The sequence below is a fragment of the Harpia harpyja genome, chromosome 11 (assembly GCF_026419915.1).
Source record: "Harpia harpyja isolate bHarHar1 chromosome 11, bHarHar1 primary haplotype, whole genome shotgun sequence".
Taxonomy (NCBI): Eukaryota; Metazoa; Chordata; class Aves; order Accipitriformes; family Accipitridae; genus Harpia; species Harpia harpyja.
In genome coordinates, this window is record NC_068950.1 from 12,716,188 (window position 1) to 12,735,995 (window position 19,808).

Here is a 19,808-nt window from a genome sequence, read left to right on the forward strand (position 1 = left end):
CTGACATTGATCCAACACTACTCTTCTTAGGCGTGTTATTTCAGCTTTCCTTCTCTTGGTAGCTCTGGTGCTACACATGAAGAAAGGACTCGCTTGTATCATGTGCTTTGTCATAGTTAATGGGGGGTGTCCTGACACCTTTTGTCTTCTGAGAAGTATGTCTTTACTTCCAGCTCATCTCTGAGTTGCTGTGGAAGAAATTTCAGTGTCTTGGTTTGTGGTTACTGTTAGTTCCATGTGTAATGGCATAAAAAGTGGAATGATAAGCATGGATGACTTGAAATATTTCTATATATGGGAAAGAATACGGGTCAGAATATCTGTAAAAAGTTATTTTCAGTTTCAGAGAAGGCTGAAGGGGAAAGGAAGAAGGTGGTCAAGGAGAGGAAGGATCATCTGAGGAGTCTTGATTGTTTACTCTGCTGTAACTGCTGTGTGCATTGCAATGAGCCACTTAGCAGTTCTGTGAACGGTGCTGCCATAAGAAGCAGGCTCTCTGTCTGAAAACTTGTTTCCTCCTGTCCTTGTCCTGCCAAGTGTTTGACTTCACAAAGAACTTCCTTTTTACAGACTAGGTTGTGCCAGATTCAGTTTAATCTGGACAAATTTTCTGAATCAGTTTACTAAATGAGTAGTTTGTGCTGTTGCAGAGGAAAATGTGCCATCAGTTGTGGGACAGGGAGTAAGAGTAAGAAGCAGTTCTTTTTTATACCAGATTACCATGCCTGGGAAGCTTTGGCATAGGGTTTCCCTTTGCTTCAGTTTCCTATCTGTAGAAATACCAATACATAGATATAGAAGACTTGGTGAAAGACTGAGAGATGCTTTAGACGCAGAGGCTATAATAAAGATGGTTATGACTGGAAGCATTTGGCCTTGCTTTTTTGAGCATTGCTTTAAAAAAAATATAGAAGTCTTCAAGTTTTCTTAAGTTAGGAACCAAATACATTCATTATTTGTTTGCTGAACTGTTTTATAAGGTGGGGTCAGACAGTGAGCAGGATTTATCAGAAGACATCATGGTTCTTTCAGAAAATGCTGTATGTGAAAAAATGGAAGCAATGACACCAAATTTGCAAAACTCTGAAGACGAAAAGTTACAGCCAAGCTCTCATGTGGCTCAAGAAAACAGGCACCAGGAAATCTGGTCGGTCCTTGAAGGTGCATGGAATACAATAAACTTGTACAGGTATGGTATGCTAAAGAAGTTCAGAACTTCTACATAACTTTACATGATTTTCAAACAAACATGCTTTAGAAATTGCTTTTTTTTTTTTTCTATTTTAGAGAAGAAGCTATTAGTAATTAATAAAAATTGACCAAAAAAATTCACACAACTTGTTGCATAAAGAAGTTAGGAGCATGCAGATTGTTATGTGGATGCAGTCAGTGATCTGTCTGGTCCGCTGCTCTTTTTCTGGACAGTGGCTAAAATAAGTTGCCTTGGAGAATGGTGTTGAAAATCCTGTAAGAGGTACAAATGTGAGACATCCATGGAAATCCTGTCTTTATCCATAAAAATGAGGCATTCAAGCTCTAAGTTTTCTTGTGATTATTTTCTTTCCAAATCCTGTGGATGTATACTGGCTTATGCAAAACTGTTTACTTTTTTTTTTAAACTTTAATCAATTTCAATTTGAAATGTAATAAATTTTCTTGTTAAGCAAAATCCTTCACTCTATAAAATCCAAATGCAGAATCTACTGATGAATTTCCTTTCTCATATAAACTAGAAAATGCAGGAAATTACCCCCCCTCCATCTAGATGTTTTACAATTGTTTTTATTTTGGTTATTTTTGAAAAATCTGCTTGAAAATCACTGAGATCCCATACTTTTGGATGCTATCACAAAACTGAATAGATACTGTGTTTTCTTTTTGTAGTCTTAATCTGAAATCTTTTCAAAGGAGGGACTCTTGAGTTACGTCAAGCACAAAGGAACTCCATTTTTGGGGGTCTGTTAAGGACTCACCTAATAAGCAATGATAATAATTCTACCAATGCCATTTCTACACTGGCATACTCCTCTTGGCTCTATGCCAGTGCAGATTAATCTGAACTGAAGCTGTTCAGGAGTTGTCTTGGTGTGGTGTTCAGGTCAGCTGAGGATGTGCACCAGGGACCAGTCTCAGTGTGTTCTCTTACTGGGATAGTAATCGTGAACTTGAAGGTTTCACGTAGGCATTGAGGAAAAACTCTTTCAAGTGTACCACTTTATAATGAAAATGCAACTGAACTGTTGGCTCTTGGCACCTGTTAAGGACCATGCTGTGAAATGAGGGTAAGAGTTTAGAATCAAGGGTCACTTCACACTCTTCTTGCTCATGTCAAGAATATACTACTTGCCTTGCACCTGTGGGGATAATTCTTCATGAGTGTACTGCAGCATATCGTCCCAACACAGCCATTGCAGGGAAGGTGTCAAGCCCATTCCAGTAAATCTGGAAAATGAAACTGCTTGGAAAATTGATGGAAATCACTTTACTTGGCTACTTTAACCTAACAATTCTCTTCTAAAAGAGGCTTACTCAGGTGTACTCAGGTCATGCATCAAGAGACTGTTTTCATTCTCAAGTGAAGTTTAATGATAAACCTATTTAAGTCAAAGGTAAAATACTGTTATAGAATACGGTCATTAAGGAAAATTTTACACAGGCAAGTACAATTGTAGGGCATGGTCTTTCTACCATTTATTCTAAGACTATTTTAGATAACATGGTTGTAGTATAGATTTACATTTGACCTTGGTTTTTTTAATAGTCAAAATACAATGGATACCGGTTTCTCTGAATTTTGAGCATTTTTTATTAATTGCTCTTCAATGTCTCTTCTTTGTTTCTTTTTAATACTAGTATTGAAATTTTCCAAAAGTTGGACCCCAGCACAGTAACTGTGACTGCAAAGTCTTCGTTTGAAGAAGCTTTTTTAGGTTTGGAGAAACTGTTGGCAGCTGTGAATGATATCCATGAAGGAATTAGTAGGTAAGCATTTAAGCTAGTCCTAAAAGCTAGTGATAGTAACAGTCACCTAAAGTCATAGAAGTTGCTGAAATCTTTTGATGCCAAACTACAATTTGTTATGTGTGCTTAGTTACATGATTTTCAGTAAAAATCTTGGTATGAAGGCTACCTAGAACCATTTCTTGGTAGCAAAAGAATAAGAAACTGTAGCAGACATTCAGATCTCTTCTAGTGAGCTTTCTCTTTTATGACTTGAGACTTGTTTTCCAGTATTTGGTGACAAGCCACTTGCCTCTGCTCAGAGTGTAACTGGAGCTATGACACGATTAACTCATACATAGCTCTGATGGCAAGAACTTTGAATAATTCAGAACATTTGTTTTTCAAATGTGAGGCCCACTGGAATTAGGGCAAATTTCCGATATAGTGGAGGACATAAAGTTTGGGGACTTTGCTGTTACCAGTTTCAGAGTATCCTTCATGAGTCAAAAGCTATATTGCAGCAGTAACAATGACAATCAATCAGCTGGACTCTCAGTTTAGGAAGGATAATATTCCTTCTGTCTTCCTTCTCCCTTTTTTTAAAGAGTGCAGAATAATAAAAATGAAGTTTCAGAAAGAATACGGTATCTCCTGTGTAGTCTTAGCTTAGTCCTTTTTTTATAGCAATGACGTTTATTCACCAGCAGGAACAGCCACAGAAGAATGCTTTAAATTGTCACTTTCACGATTGTGGAGTTCCTCAGTTTCCCATTGACTTTAAAGAGTGTTTGTAGGAACTGGTTTGTAATTGTAGTTAAAGTTCCAGTAACTGCTGTGAGCACTAAAGTGTAACAGGCTGTGAATCTGAGTGGCTGGAGCTATTTGATTTGGGAAAAGGACACCACTTCGCACACTTTTTGAGCATAGTAACAATGCAAATGGGTTAGAAAACTGTGAAATAGGTGCATCCAAACAATTTGGCTTACCATGTACATCAACAATCTGCCTTTTAAGTAAATGTTGAGCTATATTATATTTCTACTCTAGACCGTTACAGCTTTGTTAGAGATTATCTAATAAGCATATTTTTTTTTCAAGTGGGTTTTTTTTTATCATTCTACCATAGTCTTGAGCTTTTAAACTTGCATTGTCAGTACTTAGTGATGTTCATTACGATCTTTTCTGAAGGTTCATGGTCCTTATGCTATAGTTATCACAACAGTCCAGCAAAGTATGGATGTATGGTTATCCCAGTTGTAAAGTGTGAGGTCTGACCTGTCAAGGCACTTCAAAAGTCTGGAGCAGGGATCTGGAGCTCTGTCACTTAGGACTTAAGCTAGTTTTCATCTGTAACTGCTAGAGTATTTCTTTTTTTCAATAAAAATTATTATAGAATCATGTAAACATTTGCGTCACTTGTCACCACTCCCAAATAAGTTTTTATTGCTTTTTTTTTTCATTACGGTCAAAAGAATATTTCTTTAATTGAAGTGTTTCAGCAAAATATATATTCTGTAAGTCCCAAACAAGCTTCAAGGTACACTCATGTGAAGTAGTATGTTCACATGAGCGTAAAAGACCATCCCTGCACCAGTAGTATTATAGCCTAAGTTCTAGGTCTGATTTTTTTTTTGTACGGCACACAAATAGTGGGATAAATCCATTCAAAGAATTGTTGTCTTTCTGTCAAAGATAAACAGTCTAAATATGAAAGCAGAAACAGAAGAATATGGGTAGAAATGTGAGCTAGAGGAGCTTGGTGGTAATTGATTCATTTTCATTGCTGATTGATTGGGTTTTTTTCTCTAAAGAAATTGTTTTAATAAAGCAGGTTACTGCTAAACTTGGTTCTTTTCATTCCAGTCCTAAAGATCTTGCAGGAAATCCTGTGGTATCAGTTTATATATGTGGTAGATGAGATTTAATGGGAATATGGTGCTTGAAGATCATTATTTCAGTGTTACAGAGGTGTTTCATTAAAACTTTGTGTGGTGATAACAAAAGACATTTTTTATTTCTTTTAGTGAAAGCTACTTACCTCCCATATTTCCCCTTATGGGAGAGATCTGTAAAAATACAAAGGTCTAACAATATATCAGAGAAATCTATTTTATACAAAAGATGTACTTTCTTGATTAGAGCCATTAGAATATCTGGAGCAAAGATAAACAGGATTCTGTCATTTGACTTTATTTGAAATGGAGAGGCTATTTTCTGTTCCACGTGATTACCATGACACTCAATAACATTGATGAAATGGCTTTAAAATTTCCTTTCATACTTTTTAGAATTTTCTTTTTCACCACTAAACTGAAATACACTATTTGTGCATCCAGGATGATTCTCGAAGTGGAGTAATTTTCCTCCATGGTTGCACTTGGAAATGCCTGCTCTGAGTTTGTTCTGCAGGTTTGCAGTAGAGGGCATCGTGGAGCAAGAAATTCAGAGAGACTGTAACATGTACTCGGCTGTTTAGTCTTGAGTGCAGGTATTTAAGTTAGTTTGAGAACTCCGCGTAGGTTTTCCAAAGAGAGTCAGAAGCCATATTTATGAATCATTGTAGGTTTATGTATATTACAGAGTATTAAAACAAAAAGCCTGAAGTTTTCAAAAGCAAGAAGGCGGCTTATTTTGCCTAGGTCGCTCACCCTTTCTAAAACTGAACTTGGATTATATTTAATTTTCTTGATTTTTGAAAAAATACCTTTCAGTGACTTACAGTTAATATCTAATAGTGTGATTGCAGAAAAGGAGGCATATGGAGAAAAAGTAGTGAAAAAGTTCTAGCTTGAATATTTGGAGGTAATACAGCTTTTAGTGATAAAATACAAGTGTTTTCTGGGTTACCTTGTATTCCTTGCTGTCTAGAACAAAGAAGAGAGAAACTGTCTTGTGAAAGTTTGAAAGTTTTAGAAAGAAGTTATATTGAAAATTCAACTGCATTAAAAGTTCAGATTTTCAGATTGTTAAAAACAAGCAGAAAAGCACAATACCACTTCTTGAGATAAACGTGTGTAATGATACCCTTCCTCGTTAAAAAAAAAAATACCTCATAAAAAAAAAATACTAGTGACACTACTGCAGCTGTTCGGACTTGATGACCAGAACATGTTTATGACAATATGGATACTAAAAAAGACAAAAAAAAAAAAAAGCAGCTGTTTCATGGAAGAGGTCTTATTAACAGCTTTTTGCATCTTACCCTGTTTTTGTAACTTCTGTCATACCATACATATTTTTAATTTTATCTTTGCTTCTTCCTCTAACAACATTGGTAGCAGAATGGTATTTATACTGCAAAATACTGCATGCCATAAATGTTTTACAGTACTTCAGCTCTAAAATGAAGATGGTAACTAGTATGTTTAGCAACTGTGGATAACCTACCTCCTCCTTTTGGCAGCAGGAATGTATTTAAACAAGTATGTGTTAGTTGTCTCATCAAATATAGTTGATCCTCGCAGCCATTGTTATATCAGTGTGTTCTTGAGATTTACTCAAAAAGTGAGCATGAAATACCTCCTTTCCACTTTTGACCGCAGAAGTTATTATTTATGTTTACTGACTAGCAATGAACAAAGATTATTAAACCTCTGAAATTTACACTTCAATTAAAATTCTAAAACCATGACATGTTTTTAAATAATTTGGATTGAATAGTATTTCTGACTGTTTTCAGTGGTGGTTTATATTTGTATTTATGTTGTGTGTTATTTGGGTTGGGTATTATTTGGAACCAGTTAATTAGGGGACCTAATTTAAGGTCTCTTAAATCTTTAAAATAAAATAATTATCTTCAAAAATCTTTAAATTTATTTCTCAGTTTTCAAGTAGCTCTTTGAGGCGACAGAAGTATTTCTACAACTCAGGGTTTTCAAGTTTTTGCCAAACTTTTCATCACTTGCAGAAGTTCTTCCACTCATTCTGCTGGAAGATGTTTCATCTTTGGAGAGAAGAGAGGTTTAAGTACTTACCACAGATAATTAACTCTTGCAGGTCTTGTTCTAAAAAGTGCAGAATGCCTTGCAAGGTATCGCTGCTGGGGGAGTATATATACTTGAGATATATTTGACTCTATACTTAAGTTACATCATAACTTCTCTTGGCTTTCTGCATGCAGGATGTGTTTCTTTCTTAACCTGTTGAAATTAATGTATGCACCAACACCACTAGAAGGCTGGAAGTACTTGTAGGTTTTCATGGTCAGTCATCTGAAGCATATTTTGTGTCTTGTTGCTGTTAAATCTTGCCATTAACATACTGATTGGAATATTGGATACAGATAGCTTTCTTACCCTTTCAAAGGCTTCAGCAGCAGTGTTTAAATGTATCTGTAGGGGTTTACATTAGCCAATGTTTTTTCCTTGGCTGAACATAACTTCTGATTCAAAGGTTTGTATGCACCTCTAGGGAATTTTACATGCCTTCATGTTCCCTGCCCAAGTTTCTTTTAGATGAGAAATCCTTGTTAACAGAAAAGAAAAAGTTTAGTCTGTGGTGAATTGATACAGTTATTTCTAGTTTGATTTTTTTTTCACGTGTTAGCAAAGAAATAATTGTTCTGTTCACATGCCAACTTTAAAATCACTCACAATTTAGAGCTTATACTCTTAGATACAATACTCATAAATATTTATACGAACATAGTGTCAGCTGTAAAAATACTTATCTGTTACTTACTGCAGTAAGGAACCTGAATTCTGCTTTTCTAATATTTTATCTGAATGGAATTTCTCTCAAATTCGCAGTGATTTTGTTTGTTTGGAAAGCACTGATTTAGACGAGGACTCCATAAACATTTGTAAATTAAAAGTATAATTTTTTTAAGATCTCAGTAGTGCAGGAAAGCGTTACTGTATCAAAACTGATCACTGAATTTAATATTTTGGGATTAAATGATTTTAAACCAGTTCTACAGTTTTACTAATTTAAAAACAGAATTCTACAGCTGTAGAGAAGCTGTTCACTCTTTGTTTATTCAGCTGGTCAATGGAGGAATTGAGATTTCTTTTTCTTGGTGTCTAGTTAGAAAATTGTCTTCCTTCCCTTAGACTGCCATGGCATTTAGTAATTTCTATCATAAAGTCTCTAGATTAAGAGCTGACCTTTTAATCTTCCTCCGCATGCAGTCTCCTTCTGGAAATAAAGTGGAGATTAACTCTCAGTTCAAAAAGTATCAGACTTTCCTATCACTAGTTGTTTGATTTTTATTTTTTTATTTATTTAGGTGAAACCTGAAATGTTCTTGACCCACTAAAGGAAAACAGTTAAATTACTTTAAATGTAAATTTCAGCCTCGGAGTGCTGGGCTTTGTGCGGCTTTCCAAGGTAAACAGAATTTACTATGAAGGAGAAATGGGTATTGGAAATACCGCATTTAAACATTATACTACATGGGGCATGGTTCCCTCTTCCTTTTCTTGGTGGCAGATCCAGCTAACACTGCTACCTATCAGCTGTCTTCCAACTTCTGAACAAGGTGTGTAACGTAATTTGCGTAACTCACAAATTGCGAGCAAGAGGAGGATTTATAACGTCCTCCATGGTGTGTTTTGACCACACATAGTCAGGTTGGCACAGCTGAGAGCAGGATTGCGGTTGGATGAGCCGTAAGGCATTTTGTGGAGAGGCGTTGTATGTAGAAATGTCCCTCCCCAGGGGTCAGCACTAATGTGGAAACATCCCCTTGGTTACTAAGAAAACAACCACTTTACATCAGCATTTCCGGAGCTCATCTTTTCTGTAGTATTGTAGCCTTTAGTTTAATTAGCATGTCTGATACAGTTGAAAATGTGCAGTATCTGACAAAAGGTTTTCTCCTAGTTCTAGCGTTTCCTTTCCTACATGGATTCTTTGCCATCTCCTGTTACATTTGAACTTACCTACAGCCTTTTCTGCTGCCAGGGTCCAAATTTGTCCTTTAGCCTTCTGCCTATTTTAATGAAAGTTGTAATAAATTAAAAAGTTTGAAGACCTGTGTCAAATACAGCTGAAATTGGCCAGTGCTTAACAAGGTGCAGGGCAGAGGTGATGCTGTTGGCAGATGCTTAAGCCTTGTTGACTTTAAACCAGTCTAAAAAGCAGAAAAGTTTGAATAAATGAGTTAGTGTTATAAAAGCCATGGTCCTTTCTGGCCTTGTAAAGCTAGAGAATAGGCGTCTAGACAAAGCAGCACTAAGATCTGACATCTGAAGTACTTCTACAATAGAAGAAAGCATGAGCTTGACTTTGGGGAAAAATCCCCTTAATTTCCCAATAGGTTGATGTTGAACAAAACCTTGGCATGTGTTGATCATTGTAACACCAGTTTGACTACCTTATTGCAGTGCAGTGTAATGAGGAATTGTTAATAAGCTGCATAGAAGTTTTGTTTTTCTGTTTCTCATCTTTTTTGCTTCACTGATATTTTGACAGTGAGGTTAAATGGGGCTTTTAATGGCTTAAGTCGACTTTAATACAATTAAGTCATATGCCTTTTTGATTAACCACATGGATTTATTCAATTGGTTAATGCTTTATGACAGTCTTATCAGTCTGATGCCACAGGCAATTACATAGAACTGTTAAGGAGGAATGGCTCAGTGTGACAAATACTGAGGTACAGAGGTTTGGCCAGATTCGAGAGTGATTACCGCATAGTCTCATATGACTTTTATCCATATGCTTTACTTGTCGCTGCCCAGGTTTTTTTTTAGTGTTTCTGAGCAGCTGGCAGGCTGACCTGCTTTCACTGCCAGATTGTCTTGTGGGTTGTTTTTCTTTTCCTTCTATTTGGTAAGTTAATTTTCTGATCCTTTCCAAATAGGCTTTGCTTGTTTCCCAGGTCTTCTCTAAGCACAAGTGAGGAACCACGTCATGAGCTATTTCCTATCCATTTCCATTTTTGCTTATCGTGTCTTACACTCTGTGCATGCGTTTGGCATCAGATGAGTGACAAGACAGTAGGTAAAGAAATGTTCTGAGTGCTTTGGGAAGCCCTGTTGTTTATGAGATAGAAATCATTAAGTCTGACTCTCCTTTCTCCCTTCTGCCCCCAGAACAACACCTAACCTCCATTTTGTAGCTGATACCCATAGTCACTTTATGTGTCTTTCTGTGACATGCTCTTCTCTACCTCATGTACTAAATATTTTCAGAAAACTGCATAGGACCATACTATAGATTTTAGCTTGATCAACGAATTGCATTTTAGTGATAATCCCAGCTTTCACATCACCCAGCATCCTTGCCAACACCTGCTCAGAGCATGATGTTTGGATTAATTAAAAGTTGGAAGTACACGATGTGGGGTCATTTGTAGTTTGGTTTTGCATGGCTGTGGTGATAGGAGAGGCAAAGTGATTCAGTGGATTTCCACCCTCTGCTTTTGAAATCCCTTTGATGTCATGTTGAGAGAGAAAAAAAGCAGTGGTTAATATTGCAGTGGTCACAATACTGAGATTCAGATTCCTTGTTAGAAGGGTTTTACATAAGAGCCCATTTGCTTCATGTATTATTAATTTAGAGGGCATTCTGTAGACATAGTTTTATAGCTGAGGCAGACTTTTTTCTACTGAGAAACTTTGGTGAAAACAAGATCAACTTGATTTAATGAATTAATAGAGGCAGACTCGATGTGCGTATAAACATGTCTAGATTTCCCAATGTACATCTTCTCTTAAAATTTCTATTTTATGTAACACAGAATGGTGGCTACAGGAGATGAAAGGAACATAAAATGATTAAACCCAGTACACAGCAGCGGTGGTGTGAAATCATTGCTCTGCAGACAGGAACGTGTTACAGTTTTGTACAGAAAAACATATTGCAAGACTGGAGCTTGTATTCCAGTTCCTATTTAGTTGAAAACAGCAATAAGCATTTTTTATGAATGCTGACCTGTTAAGAATTTGTGGGGGTACTTACAGTGCAAGCTCCTCTCTCACCAACTTCTTTTCAGTACTCTGTGTGTAGCAATGGTTCTTCCCTGAAAACAACAAATGTTATTTATTTGAAGATATTGTAAAGCTTTGAGCCAAATGTCAGACTTCTCATTGCATGTTATAAACCCAGAAGCAATTGTTGTCATAATCCAAGCAAATGCCATAAAATAAGTTACAGGATTTAACAGAAATTTACTATTATGCTTATTTACACAATCTACTTCGTTTTTTTTCCAAAGAACCAGAAGCACAGCTGGTTTGTACATCCACCTGATGGATGTACAAACTGAGGTTTGGTTGGATGTACGGAGGTCTGGTAACTTAATGGTGAGCTAAACCAAAGATGTTAGCTGTTTGCTAGTACACTCTGGTCACCAGGGCAAAAATAAGTACGTTTTCCAATTTGATGTCCTGACAAGAAATGAATACAAAGAGTGGTGAGGGTTACCTTATTGAGTGCCTAAAGTGGATAGTCTGAGAAACATCAATGGAATAATTTTTAAGTCTGCAGCATCCTAACTGGTGTCAAGATTCAGATTCTCTAGTAATTGTTGAAAAGCGCTCCCTTTGGTGAGAAAAGATCAAATACAGTGTATGTGATGCTGGTGCTTTCGTGGTGTTGGGTTTTTTAGGGGAAAGGAAATGTGGGTGACATGTTGGCTGCTTTCATACTCACAGTACGATTAAAGATCTATGTGAAACCAGGGGTCTAAAAATGACCTTGGAATTACAGGCTAATATTGCTTTGAAAATGACTTTCAAACTGGTTTTCTTTAAATGTAGCCTTGCTAAGAACGACAGAGTGAAACTTGAAGTTTCTAGCCACTTCTCTGCCCTGGGAAGTTAGAAGTCAGATGGAGTGAAACAGCCATGTGGAGATGCTGCCTAGTCAAAGGGCAAGGCAGCACTATTTAATCGTGCCTTCCGCTCTGCTCTCAGTCTCTTCCTTCACCTTTTCCTAGCTTGTACATATATTTTTCTTCTACAAAATCCAGAAGCCCATAATTAATACAGGTCTTTCTCTCACCAGCTGCCCTTTCCCCCCACCTTCCCCCCTTCCTATAGGAAGCTTACCTGGCTGGCTTTCCCACCAGCAGTTCACCTGTGGCAGCAGTCTTACTTATCCAATACCCTTGCATATGTGTCCTTGGCACAGCAGGAGAAATATAGCGATGAACATATTTTGCCCCAACATACTGTGTAGCAACATGTAATGGCCTTCAGGTGAAGTTACTAGCAATATCTTGCTTTTTATGTTTTGTACGGTTCTGCATTCAGTTTTATGAAAACAAACATGCAAGCTTTCCTCCTTTTTGCATGAAATAGAAGGCAGAGCGGTACAAAAATTATCAGCAATAGAAATCACGCTTTCCCAGGCTTAGGTAAACTCATTTATTTATGTTGCAGATGACTGATGTGATAGCTAAAGCTCATGTATTGTCCCATGCAGACAGGGTTGCTGGCTAATGACTACATGGAGCTGGTCGGTGGGAATCTTAGCTGCAATGCAGTCCAAACTGCCAAGATTCCCAGCGTTTCCAAGGATGTTTGCCAAATTGTCTCTGCTGGGGTTTTACGCTGTCAAACCTGATAGCTTTCTCTCTGAGGTAGCAGTTGAACGCTTTGAGGTATTTTTAGGAAAACTAGCCAATTGGTTCTCTTGCTGGCTTTTAGTTGGCAGGTTAAGTGTTTAAGAAAAAAACTCTGGGTACATCTTCTTACGAAGAGGGAAAGAAAATGTGTGACTAATTTTTGTAACAGTGATAATTTCTATGTAAAATCATAATGAAAATAAGCAGCGGACTTACTAGTTATGATAAATCCTGTGGTGTGTCATGATCTTCCAGCCTGTTTAAAATACAGTGTCTTTTTTAACAGGGATTTTTCACTTATTCTGTTAGTTTCTGTTTTTTTTCTCAATTCCTAATTAATTCATTTATAAAGGCTTACAGCTTGTAAGGGGAGCGAGAGGAGAATTTGGGCACTTTCCCATGGGAAAGTAAATAGAGCTTCCCAAAAAGAAGATTTTGTTCAGTTTTTTTTCCAAATCCAGTCATTTTCTCAATCATTATTTACATACTTAAAACTTAACATAAGGCAGAATTTTATCAGTATTTCTTAAGAGATGTAAAGTGTTACTTTTTTTTAATGTAGACTTCAATGTACATTTTGTAATGTGTAAGAGGGTTCTGTTTTTTCCTAGTGAATGCAAATAAAGTTACACTGAGGTATAACTGATTTATATCTGCTCAAATAGATTAGGATAATTAATTTTTGAGAATCACTTCCTTATTGGATCATTTTTGGAGCCTTGTGGAAAAGGGTGTACATCAGTCAGAACTTCCCGACACCTTAGGGAGAGACCAAAGCTGATGCTTTCTTCTGCAGGCAGTATCTCTGCTTGAAACGTGGTGAACAAGGACTAGATTTTGGGAAAGGCTGAAATGCTGCTGGCTGCCGTGTGCATTCGTGGCTAAATAAAATACCAGTATTTCACGTGATACTAGGTGCTTCATAAAGACAGCTCTCTTCAGCTGTCAAATCTCATTTTCACTTCTCAGTATTGGGTGGGAATTGGTTATTATTAGAAGTAGCAAAAATGATATGTAAATTTTAGCATTTGAGCTGTACATTAGAATACTGGAGGGAATGAGTTAAAGCTTTAGCTGGTGTGGGAAAGTTTTGTATTGCGTGTCACTTTTCTGTTGCTCCACATTAATACAGCAGGCTTTGCTTATGTGAAACAAAAGGCTTTTAATTATTGCTGGTTTTCTTCCCATCTATATAGAGAAATCGCTCATAAAAACATCAGTTGAATTTTTAATGAGGAAAAACCTTCATAGAAAGTCCTTACAGAAATAATAAGCTCATTTAATTCTTTTAGAAGAGTGGAAAGGGATGGGTGGAAGGGAAAATTCTTCAAAGATCAGAACTTCCTTTTTGTTTAAAGAAAGTAATTAGATTTTTTTCTCCATGAAGCATTTCTGGCTATTTTTTTTAACTCTTCCATGGAATCTTTTTATACTTGCTTAAAAAAAATCCCCAAACTTTTCTTTTTCAGAATTTTGACCCCAACTAGTCGTTTCCAAGATATTTGGACCCTCTATAACTTCCTCATAAGCAACGAGGTATGAAGTTTTCTTTAATGTTTTCTCAGATACACTTCAGTTACAGTTTTTTATTTAAAGTAGTTATGGGGTTAGCTGTCTCATCATTGTGTTTCCACTAAGCTAGAATTTTGAAGGTTTGCTCTTATTTATTAGGTGTTGGACATAAAAATTTATTTTTGGTTGGCACCTACCAAAAGTTATTTGAATCTCTACTGGTATTTGAGTTGCTTGCGTGACTTCCTGAGCACTCATTCGTTGTGAATGACTCGCTGTTGAGAGTAAAAAGCCTTGAAGCTGAAGTCACCAAAACAGCCCTAACCTAGTCATTTTAAGAAGAGAGAGAGAGTACATTGCATTAGGGACCTCTATGGAGAATATTGGCTGCAGTTCAGAGAAAAAAAGATAAATTGAAATTACCAGTTATTCATGAAGTTTTAACTAATTTGGGCTGAAAGATTTTAAGACTTGAAATTGAAATGAATGTTTGCAGTAGAATAGAGGTATTTTTCCTTTTAGTATATTATGTATTTCAAATTTGCTGTCCTCTCCTATACAGGGAAATATATTTGGGTTTTGGGCCTGTACATATATTTACAGAATTAACATGAGTCAGAACTTACTTCATTTGCTATAGAACTATAGGGTAGATTAAGAGGGGAGGAAGAATTATTTAAGGTCTTTCAGATTTGTGCAGAAATTGTTAGAAAATGGAGCTGGAGTGATATCTATCGCTCCCTTTAGATACAGTCGTGATTATTAATTTGTAATATTTGATTTTATAATACATGGCATGACTTTCTTATGTACTTTCTCAACTTGAGAGCCTGTTAGGTAATACATTAATACATTATGGTTAATACGTTAACCATATCTGTTATACCAGCTGTATAATTTTAATTGATATGTGATACTTGGTAAATTACTATGTTAATTCTTTGTTCTTTGTTTTAGATAAATAACAGTATAAAATTCACTGCTGAGGAGCTTTATCAGTGTGTTTCACAAGAGATATATCGGTAAGCCATTTACTGACCACATCAGATGGGTTTTGAGACAGCGTTTTAGCATGTAGTCTATTAACCAAAGTACCATAAGAGAAATCGCTTGGATAAGTAAAAAATTGCCATATGTAGCAGGGACATATGGAAGATGAGTGGGGATGTTTTCTTTTTTTCCTTTTTTTTTTAATGATCTCCTACAGAGTAGGAGAGGACAGAAATTAAATTAGAGATGAGCCAGTATAGGTCAGCATTCATTGTAAGGTTTGAGCATGAGACTGCATTTAAATGAATTTGATTATAACTGAAATTCTGTTTTGGTGAGGTATTTCTTGTAACAGAACTGGTTATTATGAGAACTTTGCTTAAATCAGCAGGGGGAAAAAACCTGCGAATCTCAAGGCAATTCAAGTGATTGAACTGTACGATGAAAACTGGGCATATCTGCAGTTGCTGTGCTACATTGTGGCCATCATTATTGAAGTCATAAATTAAGCCATTGTATATTATTAAGCCATTTGTAAGTACAGTTAGGAAAAAGAGAAACAAACGGAAGATTCCAAGTACTTGTTTCCATTTTAGGAGTTTTTTTTACAGTTCAGTCCCAGGAAAATAAATGTTCTGTTGTACATCTGAGTTAAAGGCCTTGGAAACATTAATTTGAAAATGAATGTCATGCAAGCCTTACAGTTCTTTCTTTATGGTAAAGTTTCTGGCTCATTAAAGGTTTCTTTCTGAACTTGTGTAGTTGAGGGCTTGTAAATCCAAGTTTTTTGTGAGGTTTTTAAAATGCTGTTGGTTTTTTTTTTTTTTTTATAAATCTTAAGTGGATAATAGAAGACAGGTAAATATTTTCTTTGATGTTGCTGTTCTATGGATATGATTTAGCTGTAACTTGCCAGGATATGAAGAATGGTTCCATCAGCTGTGTAAAAGGCTTGCAGATTATTTTAATCTGAGTAGGCAAATTATTCTAGAAAGCTTTCCTTTGCCTGAATTGATACTGATTTCCTAAATCTTCTGTGAATTTGAAAGTGTAAATTGCTAGGTCAGGGGAGAAAAGTTATGAAGGGAGGGATTCAATCTATGTATCAGTAGAGGAGAGTAGTTTAGAAGCTTATCTGTCTTGAGTTAGCGACCAGCACTTCTGTAGTTCTCAAATTTTCAAACATTTGTGGACATCTCCATCATTGTCTGTATAAAATCTACAGCATACATACAGCCTTTGGTATTGTGATAAGGGTAGCAAGGGAACTGCAGTTTCTTGGAGTTTGAAAGATGTCCCTAGGTCCGTATTTTATCAGAAAGCCTGAAAACTCAGACCACTGTTGAATTCTGTGTGCCACAGTAGATTTCATGGTGAAAACAAACGTTCTCACCAGAACTTTGATTTTCTGGATGAGTGGTTCAGGGTGAGGGTGACATTTTTGTTGCATATGAGTGAAGTCCTTTGAAAACATATAAAGCAAGTGAAGCAAAGATTAAGATCTGTTGCTATAAATTCAGTCCACAGATTTTCAAAGTACTACTTATGTCTAATTGTTGTTCACAGTTATTAAAGCAATGAAACTATCTGGTATTACAGAAGTGAAATAAAATAACTCTCCCCAATAAAGCAGAGATGCTAAATGAGGTTTTAAAAGCACTCAATTAAAAAGAGATGTTCCATGAGCAAAGGCACAGGAAAGGAGACTGCTTTAAGGCAGGCTGAATTACTTGTGCTTTGGCAGAAACATGCTGAACAAAGTGTCTCCCCTTGCTTCAATCACCAGCAAATGTTTTTACTTCAACCTTGCCTCTGAATTCTTTGGGAGATAAATTTCTGTCTAGAATATTTGTACTCTGACTGTTCCTTTTCTAGGACACACCAAAAATGCTCTCATCTTGAAATTATTGATCCAAAAGGTTTCTCCTTACCTGGAGAAGGGAAAGAACTACTTGGGGCTAAGTAGCCAAAGCTACATGCACAGTTCTCACTGCTTTCATGTCCCTAAGTGGTACTATTGGCTGTGGTATCACAGTAGCATTTAGAAGATGCCAGCCAAGGACTAGGGTCCAGATCTTTAGGATATAAATGGAACAAAAAGACTGACTCTGCCCCAGAGATCCACTGTAACAATTTTTTGCATCTTCAACAAATTCACAAAATAAGTTTTTCTGTCAGAAACTCTTACGTGACTTTTTAAAAATGTTTTCTGAACTTGCCTGCTAGTCGCCTAGAAGATTCCAGTCTTCCTCTCCTAAATCCAAGTAGTGTTGACCTAAGACCTCTCCTTTTGGGTGAGCCCCGCCCCTTGCTTCCACATGTCCCCTGTCCTTATATTGGTAGATACTGAGATGTGGTGAGAGCAAAGCTCTGTAATGAGACAAAAAATGTCCATTATACTGAGTCAGACCTGTAACAGTTAACATTGCTGTTAGGGTGCAAAGCAGTAGCCTGCGAGGAGGAGATGGGATTATACAGAGGGAGCAGAGGGCAGGCCTGGCCACTAATTCCTTCCTTGGTACAGATTCTTCAGGCCTGATAAAGCGGGTTTATGAAAATCCTAGCCTGGTGAATCTTTCTTAACTGGAATGAAGTTTTTTGCCTTGGAAATGGTGGGAACACACAACAGTCCTGAGCTGCGTCAGCAGAAGAATTAAGTAGCTTGAGGGAGGTTTAGTTAAAGCCCTTGTTTCTTCCTCCCTCCCTTCCCATTCAAGTGTGCATTGCAAGCAGTAGGGTTGCTGGATTGCAAGAGGAGTTTCAGAGAGGTCCCTGTAGTTTTTATGGCAAGCAGCTAATGTGAAGACTTAAAGTTACCCCTTCGGTACTTTCTAAGGCTTTTGAATTTTCACTGCTGAGCAGTGAACAGTTTGAATCATTTAGTAAATGACAATTTGATGTAAAGGCTAAGTGGCAGAAAGAATTATTCAGGCTTTGTTTTGCAAGCCTATGATCTTGTCTGAACTAAGAAAATACAGGAGGCCTGGCCATCTAAGTAGATCGCTTGAAAGCTATGCATGACTTTCACACTGCTCTTTTTGCTGTTCCACCTGGTGCATCCACCTTACAGTAAACTAGCAAAGGAGGTGAAGGTGACTGTGTTAGGCAGGGGCTGGGAAGATGCTGATGCCTCGGGTCTGGAATGGGCACTGGCACAGCAGTCCCAGTGTGCTCGATCCCTGCGGCCAGGCGTTCCCTTGCTCGCCTGGGAGAGCACCCTGTGCCTCTCCCCATCCTACCGACCATGGGGCCGGATTTCCTGTGTGGTGTGCTCAGAGCAACCCTTTGCTTTATTGTCCTGATGCACAGTCCTTGGTGATGGCCGGACAGCCCGGTGGATACCCTCGGGGAGTAGTAACTGCATCGTTTGCAAACCCTGTCCCTTTTCCTGTTTCTTGACAGTCCTATTCAGTGCCCTGTACGTTCCTTTCTGCCAGCCTGGCACAGCAGGGTGTCCCACACTGGCATCACATGTTTCGGTGGAAGTTATCCACAATCCAGTATGCACCAGTGTGGTTTTGAGGGTGCAAAAACAAGCTCTCTTGACCCATTTAACATTATTTCCAGTTACTGCAGTAACTACATTTGAATTAACCTGTTGCAGTGCTCTTGGGTATAAAAGTCTGCATGTAGGATCATACTATTTACGGTTTTAACTGTTAACTCAGTGGCCGCTAGAATGATGTAAGGAAAATTTTAATTGAGATAAGGGTAATAAAATATTCATGTCTCAGACGAGATAAGGGTAATAAAATATTCATGTCTCAGACGAGATAATTTTCTGTGCTAGTTTTGAAGAACTCTTGAAAACCGTCAAGGCCCTCACTGCGGCAGAGGGTTTGTAACTTGTGCTGCAGAGGTGTCCCAATGTTCATGCCCGTTTTGTACGCAGACTTGACTGATAGCCCGAGTAAGTACACACTGTGCTTACTATTGGCTGCCCAGCAGTGCCTAACTCACCAGTGTCAAAACTGAGTTAAAGCACAGTTTGTAGCTGCTGAGTGGCACTTGTTCATCAGGAGGATGGATGTTCTTTCATCAGTGTAGCTGTGCCAGTGCTATAGGTTATTGCCGGAGAAATACTATATGGTCAGACTGCTCTTTGTGATGGAATTCATCTCCCGCTCTGTCAGGCTGATCTGCCAAGCTTCTGTTACCTGTGAGAGCAAAAAATACTGGGAGGGCACGGTGCGTATCCTTTTAAAAGCATCCCTTAGTTTGAATTGTATTAAAAAGAAATATATGTGTGTATATATATTAAAAGAAGATCAAGTGAAAAAAAAAAACAAACTAACAAATCTAGCTGTTGGATATAGATCTGCATTGATACAGGCATAAAGAAAATACTGTGTGTAAAATTATGCTCAGCATAGTGAAAAAAAAAAAAATTACTTCAGAGGCTGGTCTGGTGTGGTAGCCCTCAGGCTGCACTTGTGTAACTTCACCTTGCTTTTTTTCTCTTTTTTTTGAGGAGCACCTTTTAAATGGTCTTTCGAGAAAGTATCTTTTGGAAAACCAAAGTTATAGAATGTTTTCTGTATAATCAGGTTTAGATTCCTCTTTTGAAACAAAAATCTAAATAATAAATCAGTGTAGTCGAGAGATTTATTTTGTGTGTAAATACATTATGTGTAAATACATTATATGTAAATACATGAAAGACGGCTTGAATTGAACCTCCCAAAATCCCCATTCTGTCAGGAAAGCTGATGTAAGTGACCTTTCAATGCTGATTATTTTTAAAACTACCTTTACATCATACGATGAAAAGCAAAAAGCAAAAAGGAGCACTGCCTGTTTGCCGAGTAGTGGGTTGGCTAGTTTAAGGTGTTCATATAAAATCCTCAGG

At 37.3% G+C, this 19,808-nt stretch overlaps 1 protein-coding gene across 2 annotated transcripts in view; it reads left to right on the forward strand.

The window, feature by feature from the left end:
* SWT1 (SWT1 RNA endoribonuclease homolog) overlaps positions 1-19,808 on the forward strand; it is a 39,996-nt gene that overhangs the window by 17,293 nt on the left and 2,895 nt on the right. Inside the window, exons 15-19 of one of the 2 annotated variants that reach the window (XM_052802306.1) lie at positions 981-1,189; positions 2,854-2,982; positions 13,927-13,993; positions 14,927-14,991; positions 15,348-15,493. In XM_052802306.1, coding sequence (XP_052658266.1) covers positions 981-1,189; positions 2,854-2,982; positions 13,927-13,993; positions 14,927-14,991; positions 15,348-15,468 — 591 coding nt within the window. In that variant the 3' untranslated portion in view covers positions 15,469-15,493. The remainder of the gene's footprint in view (positions 1-980; positions 1,190-2,853; positions 2,983-13,926; positions 13,994-14,926; positions 14,992-15,347; positions 15,494-19,808) is intronic. The other variant, XM_052802307.1, reaches the window with a different exon arrangement.